Source organism: Dendrobates tinctorius, unplaced genomic scaffold (genome assembly GCF_039654945.1).
Source record: "Dendrobates tinctorius isolate UK_male_01 unplaced genomic scaffold, ASM3965494v1 ptg000060l, whole genome shotgun sequence".
Taxonomy (NCBI): Eukaryota; Metazoa; Chordata; class Amphibia; order Anura; family Dendrobatidae; genus Dendrobates; species Dendrobates tinctorius.
Window position 1 is genome coordinate 15,257,341 of NW_027361728.1, and position 27,231 is coordinate 15,284,571.

At 48.7% G+C, this 27,231-nt stretch overlaps 1 protein-coding gene across 1 annotated transcript in view; it reads left to right on the forward strand.

Annotated features, from left to right (window-relative positions):
• The first annotated feature begins 292 nt into the window (after positions 1 to 292).
• The window catches only part of LOC141092751 (fetuin-B-like), a 47,182-nt gene continuing 20,243 nt past the window's right edge, over positions 293 to 27,231 (forward strand). Inside the window, exons 1-4 of the mRNA XM_073579130.1 lie at positions 293 to 589; positions 4,573 to 4,683; positions 10,704 to 10,791; positions 25,763 to 25,923. Coding sequence (XP_073435231.1) covers positions 371 to 589; positions 4,573 to 4,683; positions 10,704 to 10,791; positions 25,763 to 25,923 — 579 coding nt within the window. The 5' untranslated portion in view covers positions 293 to 370. The remainder of the gene's footprint in view (positions 590 to 4,572; positions 4,684 to 10,703; positions 10,792 to 25,762; positions 25,924 to 27,231) is intronic.

Consider the following 27,231-nt stretch of genomic DNA (forward strand, 5'->3'; position numbering starts at 1 on the left):
TGCCTCACTTACATTTTTTCTTCTTATTCATCAATGACAACATTATGGCAAGAATTACAAGAATAATGTTAAAAATGCCATATTGGAATTACACTTTGTATATTGTGTTAAGGGTCTACAAGATAAAAACATTGATTCTTAGATTAAAGTTTCTTCCTGTCTTTGTGATAAAGTGTTAGACATTTACCTAATCATTGACTCTCTTGTTTGCCGACAGTTAGAAAGGGTTAAAGGTGATATATGATTTCATATTCTCACCATGTATATAAGTGAGCTGGGAATGTGGCTTAATTGCTGGGTACAGTGACCATAGAGGCTATTGCAATAGGGAACAGACAAAGTCTTATTCTTGCTCCTTCTTCCAGGAAGGATGAAGGTCACTACATTACTGTTGATTTCCGCCCAGGTATTCCTTGCTATTGCTGGACGATCTCGCGGTAATAAAGAACCAGAGATAACTTCTATTGCTTGCAATGACCCTGCTGTAGAAGCTGCTGCTGATTTGTCTTTACACCAGCTAAATGCCAACCGAAGAGAAGGGTCTGTGCTCGGACTAAAACGAATTTCCAACGTACAACAACAGTTTGATGTAAGTATCACATAAATCTGATCTACAATATCTAAACTTACTGTACTTTCTAATGTGTAGGCATTTAGTAATGAATGTCGATGCCATCATATAAGCCATTAATTATTTAACTCTATAGGAAACTAAATAAGGTGAAGTGAAATTTGTGCAGCTACAGGGTGACATCAATTATTTCTAATGACAGTTTTGGAGAAATGCTCAACAAAATAATCCAACCCTTACAGTACGATATCTTTGTCCTTGTGGTGTTGCCCCTTATTAGCGGCAATAAGTTGAAAAGTAGACATAGACATTGTTTTTCATCTGTCTTAGCATGCACATCTTGTCACTATAGTCTAAGCTCTCATAACATCTAGGCATGATCTACCAATGATTTAGAATTTATTAATTTAAGTCTGAATTACATGGTTAAAAAAGGTGAATATCCATCAAGTGCAATGTTTTATACTCAGGAACATCTGTGCCCGGCGCCTCCGCAGTGTTTTCCTCCTCCATATATGTGTTGACGCCAAAATACTCACCACCCCGGCTGCAGCAGTGTCCTCATGATTCCACTCCTTTCCTGTGTTTTGGCGGTGTGCCTAGTGAGTGGGCGCGCTCCCCTGCTCTTATGGGCAGCATGCGCACATGATTAAATGCCCCTTGCTAACAGCTGGGAGATATTTAGTTAAAGTAAGCACCTGCAAGATGTCTCCCAGCCAACAGCTGGGAGGCATCTTGCATAAAAGGCACCCTCGCCAATTGAGCAACTCCTATATTTTAGTCTTAGGCCTCTTTCACACATCCGGCTTTTGTAATCCGGCACGATGCGGCGAAATTTTTAATAACCGGATCCAGCACCGGATCCAGTTTTGTCCCATAAGCTTTCATGGTCGCCGCATCGTGCCGGATGGTTATGCGTCGTGTCCGGTTGTTGCCGGACACGGCAAAAATTAGCCGTCCGGCATCTGCAAAAAACGTTCTCTGCAACGTTTTTTGTCAGCGCCAGACCAGCTTTTTCCACAGCGCATGCCCGGACTCTGTGAATGTTAACCCCACAAGTGCCCGGCGAGAGAGAGAGAGATCTCTCTCTGTCACCTGGACACTTGTGAGAGATCTCTCTCACCGGGCACTTGTGGGGTTAACACTCACAGTGTCTGGGTGAGAGAGAGAGATCTCTCTGTGGGGATTTAGCCCACAAGTGCCCGGCAAGAGAGAGAGATTCTCTCGCCTGGACACTGAGTGTTAACCCCACATGTCTCTCTCTCTCTCCACCCTCCTCTCCCCTCCCCTCCCCTCCCCTCCCTTTCAGCAGCTGTCTCTCTCAGCGGCTGCCTCTGTCCACCGGTGTATATGTTCCTCCTGCGGCTCCTTTAAATCACGTCCGAGCCGTATCAGACGCAGCACACACATCCGGTGTCACGGCTGCAGGCCCCACACACCGGATGTGTGAAAGTAGCCTTAGTGGTGTTGGTTTGTGCAAATGTATGTTGCCAGGTCCCCAGTCCTTAGTCTGTTAAAGTTATTTTCGTATCCTGTGTTCCCATTAGCCTAGTATAGTTTGTCAGGATACAAGTGATGCTTGTACAAGTAAGAAGATCTAGCTTTCGAGAAGATGAATAAAAAACAAGACTTTATTTCATTTCCATTAAAATATCATGACTGCTGTCTGTGCCCAAACTGGTAATACCGGAGGAAGATCGTCTGAGGAGGTCCTCCTCAGATGATCTTCCTCCAGTATTACCTGTTTGGGTACAGACAGCAGTCATGATATTTTAATGGAAATGAAATAAAGTCTTGTTTTTTATTCATCTTCTTGAAAGCTGGATCTTCTTACTTGTACAAGCATTCCTCTTACGTCTGGCAGAGACATGATCCGTGCTACGAGTTCCACTGGAATCACACAGGGTGAGCTGAATACCAAACCTTCGTTAGGATACAAGTGGAACCACAATCTCAATGAGCGGCAACAATCCAAAACACCATGTCTGCAAAAGGAGATTCAGGTTTGGCTTTTATCCTAAGTCATACGGCAAGGCTTGTTAAAGGGTTGATATTGACTTTTAGCATTGCTGCTTCCAATAGGTGGCGCTAGAGTTCAAGTCCTCTTCCTCTCTGAAGAGGAAATTTGCATATTTATTTTGCCAGAGGATCATGCATGACATTTAGGTCTCCTCCCTCTGACATGCCAGGACTGGCTTGTCACTCTACACAAAGAGAAACATTTACCCCTTAGATCCCAAGGGTTAAATTAATTCAGTTTTATTAACCTTTCTTAAAAACTGAGTTCTACAGTAGAGTCTTTTAAATCTGAATACTTTACTGTAAACATTTTAACACACGGCGTTAAAAAATGATAACAGTTAATTTCATCTAATCTTCTTCCTTCCAATACATGGGCAGAGTTGGTTCAGTTTTACTTCATTATTTTTCTTTTGTCAAAAGTAGGATATGACAACAAGATTCCGCTCTTAACGGGAATTTGTCATGTAAAATAATGCTATTAACCTGCAAATATGTGATTGATCTCCAGGTTAATAGCATTTTGGCACCCTGCTGTGTCACCACTGAAAGTCCCGCTGTCGGGAGGAAATTACGTTTATTCCCCCAGACAGGCTCGCTCTTTCAGTCATAGGGGTGACGCTGCCATGGTTTCAGTCACAGCTCTTTGTATAGAGATCGGTGGCTGTAACCAGCTGGTACTGACTGACAGCAGGATAATGAGCTTTAATGCTGAGCCTGCTGTCAGTGATTGCCAGGGAGTAGTTATAGTCACCGCTCTCTTTACACAGAGAGTTGCCACTGACCCTGTGACTGACAGAGAGAGTCTGCTGGGGGGAATATAGTTACTTTCCTCCCGACAGCGGGGCTCTCAGTGCAGGCACAGTAAAGTGTCAGAACGCTATCAACCTGCAGATTAACCCTGTATCTGCAGGTTAATAGTGTTATTTTACTTGACGGATTTCCTTTGAGGCCCCTTTCATAGAACTCCCTTTCTATCTATCTTCTATCTGAGTACCCATTCTAGTTTTCAGGCAATGTTCACGTGTGCTTTTTTTAAATGAAATTGTCTGTGACAAAAGAAAAAAAATGAACAAATCTGCTGATCAAAATAAAGCATTCAAGTAAATAGGTCCGTAGTAAGCGTGGCGCTTAGATACCTGCTGTTTACCCTGTATACCAGCGTGCTCTCTGGTCCTGATCGGGCACCCAGGGTAAACAGCGGGTAACTAAGCGCTGAGCGGTAATTAGTTACCCACTGTTTAACCTGGATACAGCGTGCTCGCTGGTTCTGATCGCTGGTGAGTCTGCCTATGTGACAGCTCACCAGTGATCAGCTAACTATGTCCCAGCGATCCCATCCACGTAGGATCGTTGGTGGGATCGCTGGGACATTGAAGCGTGTAACGGGGCCCTAATGGTCTGGGCCAGAAATCTATTGTTGGTCTCCCGCTGGGCAGCACACATCGCTGCGTGTGACAGCGAGAGACCAACGATCAGCAAGCTCCCAGAGCCATACAGCAGACGCTGGGAGCTGGTATCCAGGTTAAACAGGGGGAAATAATCGCCATGCGGTGCTTAGATACCCGCTGTTTACCCTGGATACCAGCGTGCTCTCTGGTCCTGATCAGGTATCCAGGGTAAACAGCTGGTAACTAAGTGCCGGGCAGTGCTTAGTTACCCGCTGTTTACCCTGGATACCAGAGTGCTGGCTGGTCCTGATCGCTGGTGTCTATGTGACAGCTCACCAGCGATCAGCTAACTATGTCCCAGCGATCCCATCCACATCGGATCGTTGGTGGGATCGCTGGGACATTGAAGCGTGTAACGGGGCCCTAAGACTATGCAGGCATGACTCATTACTAATTCAAAGTCTGTGACACTTGCTATGTATGGAACGTGTTTTTGGGTAGATAATGAGGAGCATATTTGTTAAAATTTATTGTGTTCCAATCATTTGTTGGCGAGAATTGAAAGTGACACAAAAAGTTTTTAATTCTCAGGAGGAGAATGGATCTGTATTTTATCTGACAATGGATGTTTTGGAAACTGAATGTCACGTACTGAGCCGGCGACTGTGGAAAGACTGTAGGGCCAAGCCTAATCATGAAGCGGTAAGTACATCTGGATTTTGCTCTCAGCTCATTCATAACTCAGGATATCCTCTCACTCCTACTTCTAAAACTTTGCTTATCCTGTAGCTTTATTCTGTAACATCTTATCTGGTTCTATGAGACTAAAGCAGTCCATACACATTAGATAGCTGTTGGCCGACAGAAATCTCTGCCAAGTCCTATATACTCCTACAGGAACACTAAATTGTAACAGCTTAACTCTGTCCATTCTCTTTGTAATTATACAGGCTGGATCCTTCTTCTTCTACCCCATCATCTGTCAGGGGATAATCAGTAGGCCCACATACACTTCAGACAATTGGCCATTACAGCCAAAGTCATCCACTACGATCTACCTAGGTTTATTTCATTATGAAGGGTGAGATAAGTCAGTGCTCGCTTAGTGGCATTAAGATAATATAACATTGCACAAGCCATTGACTTTTTTTAAGTTAGTTGTCAAATTAATACCCTCAAATGTGTTGTGATATCCAAATACTGTGTTATCTGTGTTAAGGTATAACTTTGCTACCCCATGTATGCAAATAAGGCTTTAGTTCTCTGGGAGTGTCAAACACTACTTAAGTCTTAATATTCTGCATCCCCAGCTCTATTCCCCACCCAGCCCAACTTTCCCATACTTTAGGGTACGTGCCCAAGATGCAGCTCACCTGCAGTGCGTCCAAAACGCTGCATTGTAGGTTACAAGCAAAGTGCATGGGATTTATAGAAATTCCATGCCCACTGTGTTTATATTTAACCCACTGTGCGAGTTTAGGAGCCACAGCATGTCAATTAACTGCAGTGGAGACGCTAGCATTCGCTGTGTGGTCTCAACCATAGCCATTCACTAGATGCTGTAAATCCGCATGGTTCAATGAACACATGCGGATTTACCTACGTGATTAGAGTGCAGCGTTTTGGATGCAGTGAAAATACACTGCATCCAAAACGCTGCTATATCCTGATCGTGGGCACATAGCCTTACTGGCAGCTCACTTGCTGTGTAGTCAAGCCTGTGAGCTGTCAGTCAAGCAGAGGAAAGTGATTCTGGGGGGGAATTGAATGAAACCTGATTTTTCAGTCAGGAAGAAACAGATTGCAGGAGTAACGGTATGGATGATGTATTTCAGACAGCAACATGCTCATTTAATTATTTTCTTTTCTCATCTTTCTTTTTTTGGAGGGGTGAGCGTGTAAGCAGGTGGTGGGATGCAGTGTCTCAAGAAAGGCAGAGCAAGGGTTAACAATTTAATTGAACAGTAAAGATACTCCTTGCAGGGAGATGGACAGTTAAATTTCAAATGATAGGGAAATAAACAACAACAATGTGATAGCAGTCCACTAAATAAACTTATCGTGTTTGTGGCTTCCTCGGCCGCAGATGATCCGATGAGGGTTGTAGTCCCAGCAATGGCCGGTGCAATGTCCTCAGAGGAGATTCCACAGCTCACGGTATATCTTCGGGCGGCAACGGTCGGTCTCCGGTTTTACACGTTGAGCCACTAGTCCATAAACTTGTGCAGCCAAAGTCAAGCGAGCTGCGTACAGTCTATTGTTGAGGGAAGTCTGCGGTGTGCTGACCGGCAAAGACGGCCACAACGAACAGTTCTGAACACGACCCCCATTCCTATGCCCGCGTGTGGCACTGAGCTTAACGGAGCCCACGGACCTTCCTCTGCTGCTGGTCTCCACGGCGTGCTCGTGTGAAGCCAACCACGGTACGTTGCAGTGCTGCTGCACACTAAGCGGACCATGCTGCGCACACACCTGCTGATTCACCCCTGGCAGGAAACTGCCCATCTCTGCGCGCATTATTTTGTTTTCCACGCACCCTGCTTCTGGGTCAAGAGGTCTGTCCGGTCCCCTATTCTTTCCCCCGGCAACCTGGGATGCAGCCTCGACAGTTTCAGACCTGGTGCAGTACAGGTGCCCGCAGCCCGGTCTTCCTCCTTACAAGCGGAGCAGGGAAGAGATTATTCTGACCAATCCCCATTTAGGATTACCAACATCTCATAATTAAATTATACTATTGAAAAGTGTACCTCCAGGATAGTTTTTTAGCCAATTTATCTCTCTACACATGAATGTAAGTATGACTGCAGAGACCCAAAGAACCCTTTCTCATGTGATAAAAAAAAACATACTCATATACATTTAAACAAAACTTGCTTTAATGGGGATTTAAGAATAAATATAACAAACTCTAATTTTTCATTTTTTTTAATGGGCGGTGGTTGGTCATAGCACAGATGTTAACATGGTAAGGCACGATTGGCCTGATGAAACCATCAGTATGAAGCGTTTAGCCACAGCCAGATGCCTGAGGCAAGTCAGCCTTCCTACTGGAAACCTCTATAATATGGAATTGACCACCCAAGAAGAGCAAAGTTTTTTCAACGGTGGTCCGACCTCCACCCTTTAAACCTAAAGCCTGCTCAATTATATCCTGCAGGTCAGAAAGAAAAATTTCCAAACAATATCCGTCAGATAACCATCGTCAGGCAACATAAGCCATGAATTTTCCCCCTCAAGTTATTTATGTCTAACAATAACTCCATCCTGAAAGAGTACAAAATAAGACATTCAAGCATTTACCATGCGGTACGCTCGACCACCGCCCCCTCCCTCGAGCCCTGCTAAACCACAAGGAGAATAACCTCAGATCACACAGATAAAGTTCAGAAAAGAAATTGTGAAACATATCAATGTCTGGCTGCATCATGGTGAGGCCTCAGCCAGATGGCATTAGCAGAGGTTATTCCCACCAGCATGAAGGACCAGAATGACAGGAGATATGGCGGCACAAGAGATCCCAACCTCCTCTGGCCACACCTGTGACCAGGTACAACCCATAATGCCTCTCCAGCGAATGTCCAAGCCACAGAAAGAGAGTTCTCTTCCACCTGGTCGGCTCTCTGCCCTCTGTGCAGCACAAAAGACATTTCAATGATCCAGTATCCATACCACCGGTCTGGCCCCACCTGCAAAGAGAAAAATGTTAGCAAAGGAATAAATACAGTCTAATGTACTGAAAAAAGCAAGATGAATGCCATCTGCCAATACATTGGATTTCAGACAAACCCGTGCAGCTTCAGTAGCAGCCTCAATCCTAAAGAAAATGAGTAACAAAATGCTTAGGGGGAAGATCCAAGGACAATAAACACTTTTAAAAGGGAAGACTCGTATAGAGAGGAGCAGATGGTAAAAATGGAGTCAAAGAGATGCTTAACAGATGGAACGAGATGGGTCATCTGCTTTTCTTTCAAATGTGTACCTTTCTTTTCAGATGTGTACCCTTCTTCAGCCCCTGATGGCCTGTCAGATGATGAATTACTTTGTGATATCAGAACAGCCACATAGGCAAAAATGAAAGCCTAAACCAGAGAGTTGGTTCTGAGCTACTGAACCTGAAATCCCAAGACTATGAAGGTGGAGTAAATACTGGATAGTAACTTCCAAATTAACTGAATCTGACGATGCCACCGGTCTATCACCTACAGAATCATACCATTCTCTCCAGACCTTATCATAAGCTCGCCATGTTGTCGAAGTCACTGAAGACTTCAATAGATCTCACATGACATGTGAAAATGAGGAGGCCTAACAAAGACTACATTTGATGAAGGGTGACACTCCTGACTTCTTTCTTGTGGAAGCCGAAAAAACATTTTTACCACATCAATTTGCCATTTTGGCCGCCGGGCCCGCTGACTCACTAAGGCAACTGCTCTGTCAAAAGAAACATATGTCACTGACACATCCTCTTCTGGGATGCCCTCGTTAGCCGTAAAGCCTTTGGGATAGGAAAGGTGAGGAATTAAGCAAAACTTTCCCTTATTTCTTGGGAATCGCCCCTAAGGGAAAACCCTTAGATTAAAAAGGGGAGGGGTGATGCAAAGGGGCCTGGATTTCTGTCCATAGATAATTCCTTTTGTAATTTCTCAGATATAACCCGAGAAAAATCCCTGGCTGATTTTAAATATGCTGAAAAATATGTATGTCTGTTAAAATTGAAGGGGATAAAGAAACCAAAAGTAAAAACCAAAACACAATCGGGCTCCTGCTTTTTTATTAGGGTAAAGATCGAGCCACAGCCCCATCGCAGTTATGTTCACTGCTCTGGTTGACAATGACCCTCGATAAACAGCCAGCACGTAAAGGGTCTGCGGATGGCCACTGTGCCAATAATGGAAACAAGGACTACTGTAGAAAAGGGAGTCATTGCCTTTTGAGACAACATGAGGCAAAGCCATGTGTCCTTGACTTTAACCCCATAACCTAAATGAGGCTGAAGGGCTAAGCACCAACAAAATTCTTCATCATAAACGTCACAAGGTGCTTCGTCCATGGGCTTTGTAGGAATTGCAAACCATGTCCACGTAAATGAACATCTCTGAGCATCGCTCAGGATGCTTCTGTCCCATAATACATCCCAAGACAAAATGCCTGCAACCAAATTTTGGTTTGCGTTCGAAAAGGCTGTCCATAGCTCGCTGTTCTCTGTCCACTGTGTGCTGATCAGTGGATATGTAACCATAGGTGATGTGATACCACAGAAAAAAAGAACCCTTATTTATGCTAGCGTGGACAGGAGGAGGAATTGGTTGATTTAATGAGTTTTTACCTACCAATAAGGGATTAACCAGAATTTTTCTGCTGTAAGGGGGTTAGAATTTAGTTGACCCAAAATCTTTTTAAGACGCTAATCCAGAGCAATCCCCCCAAGTACTTGAGTATTGGTACTCACTGGTAACTTGAGGGACCGAGGGAATCAGAGGCACATGGACCCTCTGGGAAGGACCAACCACATAGTCGGAGCAATCATGGAATGAAAGAACCACAGAGGATTTGCGGTGGCATTTGTACCAATGGCGTAAATGACTATGGGGACTCACTGACCTGTCAGATGACTCATCCATGGAGGACAGTGAACACCATCATAATGATCTAGAACGTTGACTCCTTCTGGAGAACCTGGAGCAGCGGGAAGAGTACCTGCTATGCCTATTGCGACTTCGATTGGAACATTGACTACAAATGGGACTGCAAGAGGCTGATGGGGATGAGGATCCAGCTGTGCGGTTACCACACCTAAGACGTCACCGATCCTGGACAGGGGATCCAGCACCTACTGAGACGACCATGGAAGAAGTGGACGACATGGGAAGGCCAAACGAAGAACCAGGAGCTGTAGCAGGCAAAATTAAGAGATCAGGCACCGTATGCAAGGAAAGGGGAAGATGGGGTGGAACTTGCAACAGAAAGTTTGATGACAGCATGGCTGTGTATATGGCAGGTATTTGCACAGTATCATTGACTGAGAGTGCAGGAGGGGGACACTGTTGGAGTCTATTATGTTCAGACTCCTGAGATAGATGAGGAGCCTGAGCAGGAGCAGGTTCTTCAACAGAGAAAGAGCTGAAACTCCCCCTGGCCTGCCATGCAAATCACAGACGCCTGCACAGACTGATGAAGAGAGGAATCTCTGCAAGATAGCAGCATCGCGTTGCCCCTGGGACAGCGAAGGCAGGGAGCAGATGTGGGAAGACAGTGACAGTGGGTGAGTGTGCTTAAACTGGGGCGTGCACAGCTCTTGCGCACACGCCCCATGATGTCACTATGTCACGGCTGAAATGCACCGGAGGGTGGATTCGCCTTGCGGGCTGCTGGGGGTTGTGCTGGAGCTTCAGAAGAGTCAGAACTCTGCTCACCCAATAGACAGGTAACCCAAGAGTCTTCTGCCCTCCTGATTCGGTCCATGATCTCATCAGCTACGAGGTCAGCAATAATGGAGTTCCCTCACGAGCAGCAAATAACTCATGTTCTCACACCCTACATTATGACTATTGCCCATTTGCCTAATTTAATGTTACACATTCAGCTACCTCTCTATTTAATTGCCTTTTTCAACTTTTTTTACAGTCCTTTTATAGCAACGTATATTTTAATTGTTGGTAGAAATGCTATCTGGTTGTGACAATCTTGCTTTTTATTCTTTTTTATAATAATTGTTTCAGGCCTTTGGACAGTGCAGAGCAACATTTCAACTGAATAAGCCAGAGAGGATTGCTCATCTTTACAACTATGACTGTAGACTGAATCCAGGTACGGTATCTGATCATGTATTGACTGTGCTTATTAAAGCTCTATCATCCTATCTGTTCACTCTGTTAAGGGGCCTATATACAGGTATTATTATCTGTTATCACAGTAGGTATGCCGCGAACAGACTGGAGACAGAAACCGATGTGCGTTCAGCAGGTCCTCTTTATTGGCTGTCCTCCCGACGACCACAGCAACACGACAGCCTCCGTACCCACAAACCGGGGTACCTTTCGCCTTCCTTCTTTCCTTTGCAGCGACATCCCTCGCGGCTCTATCGCTGTGGCTGCCATAGGCCTACCACCACAGCGCTTTGCCTGTCCGAGTCCGTCCGGTACCCCAGGGCTTCCTCTGTCCTGCGGCTTTCCTGTCAGGGTCACCCCCCTGACTGACTCTCCTTCCAGTCCCTTCTGGAGCTATTCCTCTTTCCGTCTCTTCCTCCTTCAGTCTCTTCCTCCTTCTCGCTGAGCTCCTCCTCCTGGACTGGCTTGCTTCTGGAACTCTCTCTCCCTTTTTATTCCCCTCCCTGAGAATTCCCCTCTCGAGTCCCCGTAACTCCGCCAACCATGACTATGCGGTTTCCTAGCCTTAAGCTGCTGTTAAGCCCTTTTCTCACTGCTCTGTCTCCATCTTGTGGCCAAACCTTAGTACTGCAGTCTCCTTTTCCTGCTTTCCTTTGTCTCCCCCTAGTGACCAAAAACCCAGTACTTCACCATCTTTCACTATTTCTAGCTGTCTCCCCACATGTATACGCCAGTTCACTTCAAGCATATTTACCGCACATCTTACATTCACTTTCCTTCCTCAGACAGGTCCATAGTTCAGTCCACTTCCCTGCACCACATTCACACCTGACTTTAAAACCGTTCTCTTTTATGCTGAGATGATTTATCAGGGACTCTGAGACTAAAGTTGGTTATATACATGCAATAGCTCGCACATTAGTAACTGTCTCCTTGACTCTTCTCTAAAGATGTTTGCTCTGATCCGCCAAATATGTAGGTATATTTCACTAAGACACCAGAGATAGCCCACTGCCTTTGGTCATGCTCATCTCTAAGAGAAGCAGGAGAAATTCAACTACAAATATTGTGTTCAATGATTATAAAATATGAACATAATAATCTTTTATATAGCGCTAACATATTCCGCAGCGCTTTACAGTTTTGCACACATTATCATCACTGTCCCCAATGGGGCTCACAATCTAATTTCCCTATCTGTATGTCTTTGGAGTATGGGAGGAAACCGGAGTACCCGGGGGCAACCCACGCAAACACTGAGAGAACATACAAACTCTTTGCAGATGTTGTCCTTGGTGGGATTTGAACCCAGGACCCCAGCGCTGCAAGGCTGCAGTGCTATTCACTGAGCCACAGTGTTGCCTCTGAGATGCCCTTGCTCACCTATGGCTGTGGGGTACTCGGTACCGGGCCGGTGTCAGGGGGGATGTGTCACAGCAGCAGTGACCCGGTCCGTGGCCCTGGGCGCCCAATATCAATGGCGGTGATGTTTGTAATATAGTTTAGATGGATAGTTCGTGACGCCACCCGTGGTGTTTGGCAAGTAAGATGTTAAGCCAACGCTGCATGCAGATGCGCTGGGACTGATGGTAGGGCACAGCAAAGATGGTATAGCTCCCCACAGGTGAAGCTTTAGTCCCAGGGCAGTGTAGATGTAACTGGCGCGGGGATGTAGCAGTGCTGGAAGCGTAGGGAACAGACAAGACACAGCGGTTGCAGTTTCTGTACCTTTACTTAGTATATGCAGTCCAGGGTCCTGATTACAGATGGTGTTGGAGCAGGTTAGCCTGGAAGCAGATCAGGATTCTCTCTCAGCAGAAGGGCTGTGCAGTCTCCTTCCTAGCGCTTTGTGGTGTGAAACACTCCAGTACTTAGTTACTCTGAAATGCCTCTCATCAGATGTTCCTAGAACTATACTTGTATGACAGACAGCTGTAGCCTCTCTCAGGCACTCCTCTCTTGAGTCCTGGCTCTCTATTCAATTGCTGTGGTGTCCCAAGTCCTTGCTGGGAGCAGGGCATTTACAGCCTCCTACTCCTCTGGTATCTGTGGCAGGACCGTCAGTATCCGTACCACCGTGGAGACCAGGCTCCAGTTCTGTGCGCTCTCAAGCTGAGGGAGCTCGCCTTCTGCAGCTCAACCTCCAACTTTGTACTCCACGTCTGCACACTTCACCCTCTGCAAACTCTCTCACCCTTCTTCTTCCTGGCCCTCAGAGGACACTCCTCTCCAGAATCCTGGTTCAGAGTTCCCCCTGCTGGCCCGGAGTGGAACTATGTTGCATGCATTAGGTTAACTGCTGGAGAGACACATCACTGCTTCCAAGCCTGGCATTACCCTCCCCTGGAGGAAGGCAAAGCCAGTGTGGCGACCATACCCCTGGGGGCGCCACACCCCCATATTTTCCTTCTATCTCCATCATTGCAATAAACTTGCATGATTTCTGACCATAATTGCAGAGCGAGCTGGGACCACCTAGTGTGTCATAAAAGCATCACTCTGCGTTATGAACTAATCAGATGTCTCTCCCTCCTCTTTCACAGCATGCTGTCTTAAGATCCATTAATACAAGCTGAACGGTGGTGCCTAAATGAATCCTGCCACCTCGGAAAACACTACTTACCTGTGGATATGTTTATCAAAACATACCAAATAAATGTAGGGGTATACAGTGGCATGTAAAAGTTTGCACACCCCTGGTCAAAATTACTGTTGTTGTAAACAGTTAAGCAAGTTGAAGATGAAATGATCTGTAAAAGGCCTAAAATTAAAGATGACATATATCCTTCATATTTTAAACACGCAAAAAAATTTGTTATTTTTTCCAATTTAAAATTACACAAAGGAAAATTGCTGGATGCAAAAGTTTGGTCACCCTGCATGGTTAATACCTAGTCGACCCCATTTCACAAGTATCAGCTTGTAAACACTTTCTGTAGCCAGCCAAGAGTCTTTCAGTTCTTGTTTGAGGGATTTTCATCCATTCTTCCTTGGAAAATTCTCCCAGTTCTGTGAGATTCCTGGGTCATCTTGCATGAACTGCTGTTTTGAGGTCTAGTCACAGATGGCTCACCCTCACTGTCCCTGGTTGACTCTAGACATCTGGAGACAGTATGGATATAAGCCAGTCCCATACACATTGACCAATCTGTCTTATGTGCACCACAAGAGAAGATCAAAAGTAAGGGAGTAATGCACTATCAAAACCAAATCTAGAAAACAATTCATATGAATATATAAGATAAATAGGCAATTGATAAATCATACATAAACGCTAATATGTTTAGATATTAAGGTTTTCATATGTTGCTGTCACTCATCTCCAACGTTGAATGAATGTGCTATCTTGCCTCTATGCTTTTCCCCTCTTCCCAGAGTTTCATCAGGAGGCTCCCAGATATCTAAATGAATGTCCTTTATTATGGTATGCCATTGTGCCACTTCAGACTCCAGACCATAATAAAAGTAAAACCATAGATGTCCAAAAAAAGTTTAAAACAGCATAAAAAAACTGTATACTTCAGCATTCACTTGCCCAGGCCCTATGATTTTTGCAGCCCTCTCCACTGCAGGCTCTTCTTTCCCTCAGCGTGAGCCGCGTCTCCCGAACTGATCACTCTAGGCCAGGACTTCTGGCCATGACCAGACCTTGCAGCCCAGTGCGTGGCTGGGAGTCTTCCACCCTAGAGTGATCTGGCTGAAGCTTTGACCACGCTAAAAAGAGAACCTAAGGACTGGATGTTGGACAGAAAGCAGCATTAACTATTGTCCAGTCCTCTTCTGCTTGCTGTCGCAAATTCAATTTGTTTACTCTAGACCAGGACTTCCGAGGCAACCCTAGTAACTCCCCAAAGTCTTGGTCTAAAGTGAACAGGCAGGGAGATATGTCTTGCACCAGAGGAAATGACTCTGAAGAGCGGGTGAACAACAGAGGGCCTGGACTAGTGAGCGGTGACCTGAGTGCAAATTTTTCTTTTGTATTTTTAAACCCTTGGATGGACATCTATGGTAAAGCAAAATGGTGGCCATCTTTTTGCTGAATATGTGCAAAGCAAGTTTACAAAAAAACATATTCTACAAAATGCCTTATTATTTTGCACACTTGAATAGAATTGAATTTCATTCTAATAAATTTGCTCATGCTTACATAGTGTGATCTATACCATGAAACGACCACCGATTGGTTATATGGAAGCGGATTGGCAATCACTTAGTGGCATGTTTAAATAAGTGGACAAACATACTATGCGCCAAGAGTAGTTATTAATACAATTCTATGTGTCCGTAAAATATCAAGTTATCGGCAGTTATTGTTGCGATTGCGGATGCAGCGTGGCTTACAGCCAACGCTCCCGTGTTGTCGAGCGATAACGACGACGGGGTATGCGTCCCAGGTGATCGTGGAATGTGGACCCACTGGACCACAGGGGGGACCCGGACTTACCTGGACTAGGGAAGGGTAGTGACCGGGGTCTGTGGCAGCTGAGCTTGTGGACAAGATGGCCATATGCAGGACTAAAAGACACCGCACAACTTCAGGTATGAAGAAAAATAAAGTTTACTGAAATAAGGCAAAAACATAAAAACTCCAGGTTCTGGAATATGCACATCATGAAGCAAACCCATCGCAGGTTGAGAGGTGAAGCAGGAGGTCATCATGGGTTGACGCAGTCCAGGATTGTCTGGCACGGGCTTACTAGGGGGGGAACGCACATGCGGGTGGTCATGCAGTGCAGCAGATCCACGCACGCATGTACGGCTACGGGCGTAGCACAGGCGCAGCAGGAGAACGTCAGACGCTGACCTCAGGCGGATTTCAGGTGATGGCAGAGGTCATCATGGGTAAATGCAATCCAGGGTTAACTGGCTCAGGCATACTAGGATGGCTTCTCTCTCAGACCTCAGGCGTAGCACCGGCACAGCGGGAGAGCATCAGACACCAACCTCAGGCAGCCTCCAGGCTATGGTAGGAGCCATCACGGGTAAGACCCCAGGGAACCGGCAGAACATCAGAACAAGACTGGACATCAGAAATATGGAGTGGACCTCTCTGGATCACGGAGTGGACCTCTCTGGATCACGGAGTGGACCTCTCTGGATCACGGAGTGGACCTCTCTGGATCACGGAGTGGACCTCTCTGGATCACGGAGTGGACCTCTCTGGATCACGGAGTGGACCTCTCTGGATCACGGAGTGGACCTCTCTGGATCACGGAGTGGACCTCTCTGGATCACGGAGTGGACCTCTCTGGATCACGGAGTGGACCTCTCTGGATCACGGAGTGGACCTCTCTGGATCACGGAGCGGACCTCTCTGGATCACGGAGCGGACATCGGGAACACGGGGTGGACGTCAGTACACCGGGTGGACGTCAGGACATCAGACTCTGAACGAAAGGCCACGATTATCAGGCACCGGACATCCAGCAGCGACCTAGAAAGGAACCCAAGCGGTCTGGTGCAAACCCTGCCGGGTTGGACTGGAACCGGCAGGGAATTGCACCGAATCCCCAGCTGAGCACAGAGTAGAAGAATCTCAGTGGACCCACTGGACTCCTACTTCCTAGATGAACCCAGGTTAGATCATGGAAAGTCAGGTAGCAAAGAGTCACAGTCACTGGGCACATGGTTCTGGACACAGAAGGACCTCAGGAACATCACACAGTGAACACAGTTCAGACAAGGTCAGGTAAAGGAGCAGATCCAGGGTCCAGGTGTCATGGTTTGAACAGGGTTCTTGCCCTGCACTCACAGGGTTAAGTGTTCGTGGCCTCTTTCTGGATCTGGGAGGGGTATTTATACTCACTCTTTACCAGGGTTCTCTGTCAGCTATACTGCTGTTCTGGTGTGTCTGACCCCTGGTGTGCGTGTATTCTGCATTGCTTGTTTGCTTCCCGTATATGACCCGGCCTGTTCCCTCACTCTGTACTCCGTCTCTCACTTTGGTACTATTGTCTTCTCCGGTTCTGACCTCCTGGCTTGGCTATCGTTACTCTGTTACAGTTTGTCCCTATTGTACCGTCTATTGCCCGTTCTGGTTTTCTGACCTATTGCTACGTCCTGACTATCCATTCTGTCTAACCCTTTGGTACTTTATTGCTATCTTGTGCTTTGACCCTGGCTTCATCTGGTTTCTGTCTCTGTCTATGCCCCTTGGTAACATTGTCCTGTAGTTACCTTTCTAGGAGTTTCCCTGCAGCTCCTAGATCTGTGGAGCTTAGGCCACGCCCCCAGCAGTCATGTGCTTCAGGTCCTGATACTCTGAATCACGCATAGTCACCACTGCTGCCCTGCTCCACAGGTATCTTTGAGCACTGTCTTTGTACTCAGGACACCCGCACTGGCTCAGTGAGCAAGTGCAGTGCGAGGCTCCTGACACCAGGATTCAGGAAACACACAACATACACGGGCCTGGATATGCAGCCTCCAGGAACGACGATCTTGGTATTTCTGCCCCCAGAGCAGGCGGAGAAACAAGACACAATTCAGACAGGCCTGGATATGCAGCCTCCAGGAAAGGCGATCTGGGTATTACTGCCCCCAGAGCAGGCGGAGATACAATACACAGTTCACAGAAAGACAAAGAGCAACAGCTCCCCCAGAACTGAACAGAATCAGAGCAGGAGCAGAACACAAACTCACATGGCGAGGTTCAGGAACTCAATGCGAACCTCTGGCAACGCCACAAAGGGGGAGGGACCTTTATATAGGAGCTGCCACACAGCCATAGGCTGGAGCAGTGTGGCGCCCCTGAGGCTCAGTCGCCACACAGGTACTGCACCTTCTCCTAAGGTGTGGTGCCCCAACATCCAGGTAAGTTGGAGGCTCCTGACCACGCTCCAACACTCGCACCCCACACAACAGAGTAGTTCAGCAAAGCCACATTGCGGCTCCTGGCTTAGAGAGTAGCAGAGCACCTTTGGTGGCTCCCTGCTTGGAACACTAAACGTGCTGGGAGGAGTGGAGAATAGATAAAAGAGCGGGAAGGTTTAGGATTACAGGTCAGTCAGACGGAGAGTCTGAGGGAGGAAGTCACTCAGAGAGGAGTGAGGAAAGGAGATCCCTGGAAGAGGGATGGAGGAAGGAGTGCTGCAGCTGCCTCAGTGATCTGAGCCAGCTGGCACGGGAAAAGAAAGAAGGAGAAAGGCATTGAACTGAAGCCTGAGCTTCCATAGGAAAGAAAGACAAGTACGGAACGTAGGAGTGAAAGGGAACACAGAGGACGTGGGTCAGAGGAAGAACCCTGCCTAGAAGTTCTAAGCGCAAGGCCGGGGCCCGGTCCCCGAGGTTTTATGGACACTAATGGTTCTGCAGCAGACACCGGTGGAGTAGTGGCCTGTAAATGCACTACTCCCATCTAAGACTTGGAGGCACAACAGCAATTAGGATAGAGAGCCGGGACTCAGGAGTAGAGAGTCCCCGAAGCAGGCTACAGCTGTCTGCCGTACAAGTAGAGTTCTTGGGAACATCTGTCAGGAGGAACTCCAGTGTAACTCAGTACTAGGAGATCTTCACACTTAAAGGCACTATAGAGGAGACGTTCAGAAAAGGCACAAGTTGGCGGAGTGTTGGAAGGGAGCATTCCATCTTGCCTGGAGGTTGACCGAGTCCCTGACCCGGAGGACACGGCACAGAAGCGGGCACTACAGACTGAGTATAGCTTTGGAACTACATGCCCTGGTGTCCGCCATTCCATCCTGCGTCCGCCCACCTGCCACATCCCCTGCGCCAGACACTACACCATCTAAGTGTCACTTCACCTATTCTGCTCTGGGACAACAGCTCTGCCTGTGGAGGGCTATAACATCATTGCTGCACCACACCATCTGTCCCAGAGGATCTGCATGCAGTGTCGGCCTAACATCTCACTTGCCGAACACCACAGGTGGCTTCACAAACTATTCCATTAACTACATTCCACCAGTCACATTCCCCGTCATTACTTGGGCGCTCAGGGCCACGGACCGTGTCACTGCTGCTGTGACACACCACATCCCCCTGACACCGGCCCGGGACCGAGTACCCCACGGCCCTGGGGTGAGGGCGACCCAGCAGCAATTGTAGCACACACCCAATCCTGATAAAAGGAAGGGAGGTGTGGCCACGCGCACCCTAAGCAAGGCCAAGCATAATGCATAATGAGCAATGCAAAGGACACCTGGCAGGAGCTGAAGCCTGAACACACATGGTAAGTTACGCAGAGCGCAGCAGACTTATTAACCCACGGCTGACTGCCAGGGACCACACACACGGGTGGTCATGCAGCGCAGCGGAACCACGCACACATGTACGGCTATGCAGCATAGCTGGGCACTGAGCAGCATCCACACAGATAACTGACAACAGCATTCCAGCACATTAGAGGGAATAGAGCGAAGGGTTAAAGCAGAGATGCAGAGTAACGCCGTGAATCAAGATCCAAACACAGCGGCGTTACAGTTATTTACACAAGACGATGTGCTGCCGTTGAAAAAAACATTGCACCAGAAGAACTATCATTCTTGTTGGTTTGCCGGCCTGCCAATATGTTTAGATGCTAAGGAAATGAACGGAGGTATCACTTATGCGCTGCTGAGATGGAACAATCCTTAAAATCAAAAACATTTATTTGAATAGGTTTAAAAGTCAACGCCTTTTGAGGTCACGCAGGACCTCTTAATCAGGACAAACCGTGACCTCGAAACGCCTTGACTTTTAAATCTGTTCAAATAAATGTTTTGATTTTAAGGATTATTCCATCTCAACTGCGCATAAGTGATACCTCCGTCCATTTCCTTTGTATCTGTGGTCGTCCTTTCAACCGGTATCTGTGCAGCAGCTGTTATATGCCATTTATGTGTTGCCATTAAGCAACTAAGCAAAGGTGAGTGTATCTCCCCTTTTCCCTGACAACCCTTTGTCATTTGATAAGACCCTACTGCGCTTTCTCTCTTCCCAGTTTTTTTTTCGTAAGATAGATCCTAAAAGTATAAAATTTCAAAAGAGTTCATTCCCCATATCCTGCTTTTATATTATAAAATAGGCAATAATTAAAAAGATTGTGCAGTCATAATCTGGTGCTTGAGTGTGATATGAAAATAGTAGAGAGACCTTTTTTATACCCTTTGAAAATCACTCAATTATCTACCTGGCTGATACTTTGTTTATGAGATAGTTATGTAATGCCATCAATGTAGTCAGTTCATTCACTTGACTGTTTTTGATTTTGTGACATCGGCGGCCGTACCCGCCGATGCCCCTTTAGCGGCGGTGCCCGCCGCAGCTTCCTCTCACCTGCCTCCCCCTGCTCGCGCGTCCTTCCGCGCTGCTTGCCGCTCCGCTGCGGGTAACCGCGCCGGCCTCAGGCCGCGCGCGCGCGTTCCTCCGGCCTCTGTTGGCAGGGGGCGTCGCTAGGGGAGGGTCTGTAGGGCGCACTTCCGGTCTCCGCATATATCAGGCGCCCGCTCCATTCTGAGGGCGCCTGATGATTGTTTGTGACTCGCAGCACCCATCGGCCTTACCTTTTTCAGTGTTCCCTGCCTATCCTTGTTGCTCCGTTGTCTGCCCTGTTCCTGGTCCTTGTCCGTCAGCCTGTCTCCTTCCGTGGTCCTTCCTGTACCTTTCCTGTAGTCTTCCTGCCATCACCTTCTGCCTTCCTCCCCGCTACTCCTGCTCTGTCTGCCAGTCCTCCGAGTCGTCCCTGCTGGCTCCGGCTGTCGCGGTTCCGCCCCCTGTGGTCCTGCCCCTAACGATCCCTGTACAGGGGTCGGTCTTCACCAGGTGCGCTCGGCCCGGGGGCTCCGGATCCGCGATCCAGGGGGTCCACTCTTGGACGTATTGCCAGAGGCGTCACAGTATCATCAGGCCATGGATCCCGCCGGTGCCGCAGCCGCCACACAAAAGGAATTGCTTTTCCTTCGTGAAAATCAGAGCCGGATAATGTCCTTTATGAAGTCTATGGACACCCGGTTGTCCGCCCTGCAGACCTCTGACCCCGGACACGCTCCCCTCTTAGTCAGCCTTCAGCAGGAGCTCGCGCAGCAGCGCGACGCCCAATCCCACATCTTGGGTTACATGGCATCCGTGGATGACCGATTACAGGCCCTGCAATCCTCTGCTGCCGCTGCAACTTCCTCCCCGGATGTAGCCTCTACCCCGGCTCCCCGTCTGGGCAAACCCCCCAGGTACAGTGGAGATCCCAAGTTATGCCGGGGCTTTTTAAATCAATGCAGGCTACATTTTGAGCTTGCCCCCCTTCAGTACCCCACTGACCGCGCCAAGGTGGCGTTCGTTGTGTCCCATCTCGAGGGTGAGGCCCTGTCCTGGGTGAACCCCTTATGGGAGAGAGATGACCCCGTCGTGTTAAGCATACAGACCTTCTTAGAAACCTTTCGCAAGGTATTCGATGAACCGGGTCGCTTAGCGTCCTCCACTGAGGCCCTTTTTAACCTCCGCCAGGGTTCCCTCACAGTGGGGCAATATGCCATCCGCTTCCGGACCCTCTCTTCTGAGTTGGGGTGGAACAATGAGGCCCTTGTAGGAGCCTTTTGGAGAGGCCTCTCCAGTAAGATCAAGGATGAGCTTGCCGGGCGTGACACCCCCACCACTCTGGAGGACCTTATTTCGCTAGCCACTCGCATAGACCTCCGCTTTCAGGAGCGCGCTCGAGAGGCAGTCGGAGAGAGGAGGTCCTTTAGGCTGTATCAGGCTCCTGTCCCCCGTTTCCCGGTATCTCCCGTTAGCACCGCTCCTGAGCCTATGCAGGTCGATCGTGTCAGGCTGTCCGAGCAACGCCGCAGGGAGAGGATGACCAAGGGTCTCTGCCTGTACTGTGGGGGTGCCAACCATTTTGTGCGTACTTGTCCGGAGAAGCCAGAGAGATCGGGAAATGCCTCCACCTAGGTCAGGTAAGAGAGGACCCCCTAGGTGATCAAAATTCCTCTCTTCCCCTTACCCTTTCTGCTTTGCTAATTACAGGTCGGGGGCGTGGATCTGTGGAGGCGTATGTGGACTCGGGTGCTGCCGGTAATTTCATCCGCCAGGAGGAGGTTGACAAACTCCAGATTCCGGTGTTGGTATTGAAGAACCCTCGCGCTATTTCCTCCGTTGACGGTAAACCTTTACCCGGACTCATCACCATGGTTACCGCCGAAGTAGACCTTCAAATCGGAGCTCTCCACCTCGAGAAGATAGCCTTCTATGTCTTGCCACAACTAGCCCATGCTGTTCTCCTAGGGCTTCCCTGGCTCAGACGGCACGAGCCTGTGATTGACTGGCGCTCTGGGGAAGTTCTCCGTTGGGGGCACTCCTGCCAGGAGCACTGCCTACGGGCTCTCACGCGTCCCCGTCCATGCTTGAAGCCTGCCGACCTCCCGGGCCTACCCGCACCCTATCACACGTTTGCCGACGTGTTTAGCAAGAAGGAGGCGGATTCCTTACCCCCTCATCGCTCCTATGACTGCCCTATCGACCTAGTTCCTGGTGCCACTCCTCCCAGAGGGAGAACTTATCCTTTGTCCCCAGCAGAGACCTCGGCTATGTCGGAATATATACAGGAGAATCTGGCCAAGGGGTTCATCCGGAAGTCCTCGTCCCCTGCGGGCGCAGGCTTCTTCTTCGTCCGGAAGAAAGATGGGTCCCTGCGACCTTGTATTGATTACCGGGGCCTGAACAACATCACGGTTAAAAACCGATACCCGCTCCCGCTGATTCCTGAACTCTTCGACCGGCTGAGGGGGGCCAGAATCTTCACGAAGTTGGATCTGCGGGGAGCTTACAACTTAGTCCGAATCCGAGCGGGGGACGAGTGGAAGACGGCCTTCAATACCCGGGACGGCCATTATGAATACTTGGTCATGCCGTTCGGTCTCTGCAATGCTCCAGCGGTGTTTCAGGAATTCGTAAATGAGGTGTTCCGAGACCTACTCTATTCCTGCGTGGTGGTGTATTTGGACGATATCCTCGTTTTCTCGACCGACCTCTCCTCCCATCGGAGAAGTGTACGCATGGTCCTGCAGCGCCTTCGAGAAAATCGTCTTTACGCCAAGATCGAGAAGTGCCTTTTTGAGCAAACAGCCTTACCCTTCTTGGGGTATATCATCACGGAGTCCGGTCTTAGGATGGATCCGGAGAAGCTGTCCGCGGTACTCCAGTGGCCTCGTCCAGTTGGCATAAAGGCCATCCAGCGTTTCCTCGGCTTCGCTAATTATTACCGGCAGTTTGTACCCCACTTCTCTACAGTCACCAAGCCCATTACGATCCTGACCCGTAAGGGGACGAAGCCTAACGTCTGGCCTTCTGAAGCCGAGGACGCCTTTCTGACCCTGAAACGCTCGTTTGCTTCTGCTCCGATCTTACACCGTCCAGTGGCTAGTAGGCCCTTCATCCTGGAAGTTGACGCCTCCTCCACTGGAGCTGGGGCAGTTCTCTCCCAACAGGCTCCATCTGGACGTCTTGTCCCCTGCGGGTTCTTCTCCAAATCCTTTTCTCCCGCGGAGTGCAACTACTCCATTGGGGACCGGGAATTATTGGCCATTAAGATGGCGCTGGAGGAATGGCGATATCTGCTCGAGGGGGCAGTGCACCCCTTTACTATCTTCACGGACCACAAGAACCTGGCCTACCTGCAATCTGCCCAGAGACTCAACTCCAGACAAGCCAGGTGGGCTCTGTATTTTTCCCGTTTTGAGTTTAAGCTCCATTTCCGGCCCGGCAGTAAGAACATCAAAGCTGACGCGCTTTCCAGGTCTTTGCAGCCACCAGAGAAGGAGGAGGACCCATCTTATATCATCGAGCCGGCTAAAGTTATCTCCGTGGCCCCCGTGAGGTTCTCTAACCCTCCGCCTGGCAAGACCTTCGTTCCTCCAAACAAACGTCTGGAAGTACTGCGCTGGGGTCATTCTTCCAAGGTTGCTGGGCACGTTGGGATTAAGAAGACTCTTTTGCTTCTGTCCCGGTATTACTGGTGGTCCTCTCTCCACCAGGATGCAAAGGACTTTGTAGCCTCCTGCAGGACTTGTGCTCAGAACAAGATTCCAAGGACTCTGCCCTCCGGCCTCCTTCATCCGTTGCCTGTGCCAGAGGCTCCTTGGCAGCAAATCGCCATGGACTTCGTGACTGATCTGCCCCGCTCTGCAGGATGCACTACCATCTTGGTCGTCGCTGACCGCTTTTCCAAAATGGCCCATTTTATTCCCCTGGTCGGACTGCCATCTGCTCCAAAGTTGGCCGAGATCTTTATCCACCACGTGTTCCGGCTACATGGTCTCCCTCTGCGAATCGTGACCGATCGTGGGGTCCAGTTTACTTCCCGATTCTGGAGGGCCCTCTGTCGGCTCCTGGGCACGTCTCTCGACTTCTCCTCAGCGTATCATCCTCAAACCAACGGCCAAGTGGAACGGATTAACCAAATTCTGACCACCTACCTACGCCACTTTTCTAACGCCCATCAAGATAATTGGGTCTCTCTTCTACCTTGGGCGGAATTCGCTCATAATAATCATTCCAGCGAATCAACGTCCAAGACACCGTTCTTTGTGGTAACTGGGCTAAATCCTGGGGTTCCATTGCCTTTTTCCGCATCATCCGGAGTTCCTGCAGCAGACACTCTCGCCAAGGAGTTTTCACAAATTTGGAAGGAGACCAGAGAGGCGCTCGAGCTGGCCAACGTCCGAATTAAGAGACACGCGGACAAAAGACGAAGGGATCTACCCCCGTACCAGCCCGGGGACAAAGTCTGGCTTTCTACCAAACATATCCGCCTGAAGGCCCCTGCTTACAAATTAAGTCCTCGGTACATCGGGCCTTTTGAAATACTTGGGCGCATTAACAAGGTAGCCTACAAATTGAGGTTGCCGGCGTCACTCCGGGTCCCTAACGCCTTCCATATCTCGCTCCTCAAACCTGTGGTCTTGAATCGGTTCCAACCAACCTCCATGTCTTCTCCCTCGCCCATTTGTTCTAACAATGTCTTTGAAGTAAAGGACATCCTGGCTATGAAAAGGGTCAAGGGTAAAACTCTTTTTCTTATCGACTGGAAGGGTTTTGGCCCAGAGGAGAGGTCCTGGGAGCCCCGAGAAAATGTCGATGCCCCCCTTATCATGAAAAGATTTCTGACCAGCCTCAGAAGGAGAGGGCATATGGGAGGGGGTACTGTGACATCGGCGGCCGTACCCGCCGATGCCCCTTTAGCGGCGGTGCCCGCCGCAGCTTCCTCTCACCTGCCTCCCCCTGCTCGCGCGTCCTTCCGCGCTGCTTGCCGCTCCGCTGCGGGTAACCGCGCCGGCCTCAGGCCGCGCGCGCGCGTTCCTCCGGCCTCTGTTGGCAGGGGGCGTCGCTAGGGGAGGGTCTGTAGGGCGCACTTCCGGTCTCCGCATATATCAGGCGCCCGCTCCATTCTGAGGGCGCCTGATGATTGTTTGTGACTCGCAGCACCCATCGGCCTTACCTTTTTCAGTGTTCCCTGCCTATCCTTGTTGCTCCGTTGTCTGCCCTGTTCCTGGTCCTTGTCCGTCAGCCTGTCTCCTTCCGTGGTCCTTCCTGTACCTTTCCTGTAGTCTTCCTGCCATCACCTTCTGCCTTCCTCCCCGCTACTCCTGCTCTGTCTGCCAGTCCTCCGAGTCGTCCCTGCTGGCTCCGGCTGTCGCGGTTCCGCCCCCTGTGGTCCTGCCCCTAACGATCCCTGTACAGGGGTCGGTCTTCACCAGGTGCGCTCGGCCCGGGGGCTCCGGATCCGCGATCCAGGGGGTCCACTCTTGGACGTATTGCCAGAGGCGTCACAGATTTCATAACCTTGAGCTTACCAGTTTTATTATACAATCATTCAATATTAATGTATTAACCTTATTTACTGAACCTTAGTTCTCTTTTCTTTATGATTTGAACTACCAATTATTAGTTATTCCTAAACCAATAACCAGCTGAATTCATTGAAATAATTACCTATATGACTTTTTCCTTGTTCCATATTTCAGCCCCTCACCAGGACCTTAGTTGTGCTAGTTGCTATTTAAGTAGACCACTGAATAACAGTAATATTCAAGAGGTTGCAGAAAAGAGTCTGGAGAAGTTTAACAAGGAGAGTGACTACAACAAATACTTTGGTCTCGGAAATATCACAAGAGGAGCTCGACAGGTAAATATGAAATAATAGCAAAGAATAATTGTAAGTGATTTCAAATGTAAACACTTATCTTCACTGAGAACAAAGGGATCAAACATGTTTATATCCCTTTTCCCTTGACATCATCTATCGAGAGAGAACCAGGAGTCAGTCACCATCATAAACACTAGATAGTGGGATTGTTCTGCCCAAAATTTGTGGGTTAAGTTAATATTACTCTAAAGTGCATGGCAAGGTTTAGGCCTATGTTTAAACTGTAACTGGAGTTAAAGGGGATGTTTGCTCTCCCAGGGATCATTTGACATTGGCAAATCAGTTCTGTCTTTACTCACGCCTCCTATGGACAAATCACATACATCTGAAGGAAGTCAGAACTGCTCCTGCAAAAATGTTTGTAATGAGACAAAGATCATTCCTACTATTCTGTGTTCGATACATGTGGAGCGCCCCGCAGGGCCTTAGGTTACCCGGTACCGGGCCGGTCAGGTTCTTTAAAGGGGATGTCACTTTGGCAGTGGCCTGGTCCATGAACCTGGGCATCCAGTAAAAATGAGGAAAGTTATGTGGCGTTTAATCGTCATGCCATCCGTGGTGTTCGGCAATGGGTGGCCGACGCTGCGGTTTTGGTCCACTGGGGCTGATGGTGATGCAGCAAATATGGTTCAGCTCCCCACGGGTAGAGCAGGGCCCCAGGGCAAATATATTTGATTGTTCAGATGGTGGTGAACGTTGGGGTGCAGAGGATAAGTGAAGGATACAGAGAGGTGCAGTTTTCTTTAACTTTTGCTTGAAAGTAGTTGCAATCTGGGGTACCACATTACAGATGACAGATGGAGTCCGGCTTGCCTGGGAGGCATTTAAGGGATCCACCCTGCCAGGTGGGGTTGGGGACCTTCCTTCTGCGCTCTCTTCGGGTCCCTCTTGCTTGTAGCTAAGCTGCGGCACTCTCCTGCGTGATGATTGCTAACCTGCATGGCAGACAGCGTGAGCCTATATCACGGGCACTGTCCTGTTCACTGTCAGCCCCATGCTTTTGGTCTGCTGCCCTGCCTTCAAGTGTTCAGTGTGGCCAAGGAACTTGCAGTCCCCAGGGCTCCAGAGTCGGCTGTCAGGCTGTACAGCTCCTGCCCAGCCAAGGACTCTGGTGTCCCTTTTCATCAGCGCTTCCCTCTCGGGTCAGCTATACGCAATTTTAGTTCCCCAGAGCCCCTTGTCTCTGCTCCTTTCCCTTCCCTCTCCACAGACCAAGTCTAACTGTCTTGTCATGAGCTCCAACTGCTCTCGTTTCCATGACAACTCTATTTACTCTCTCAGCTGTCT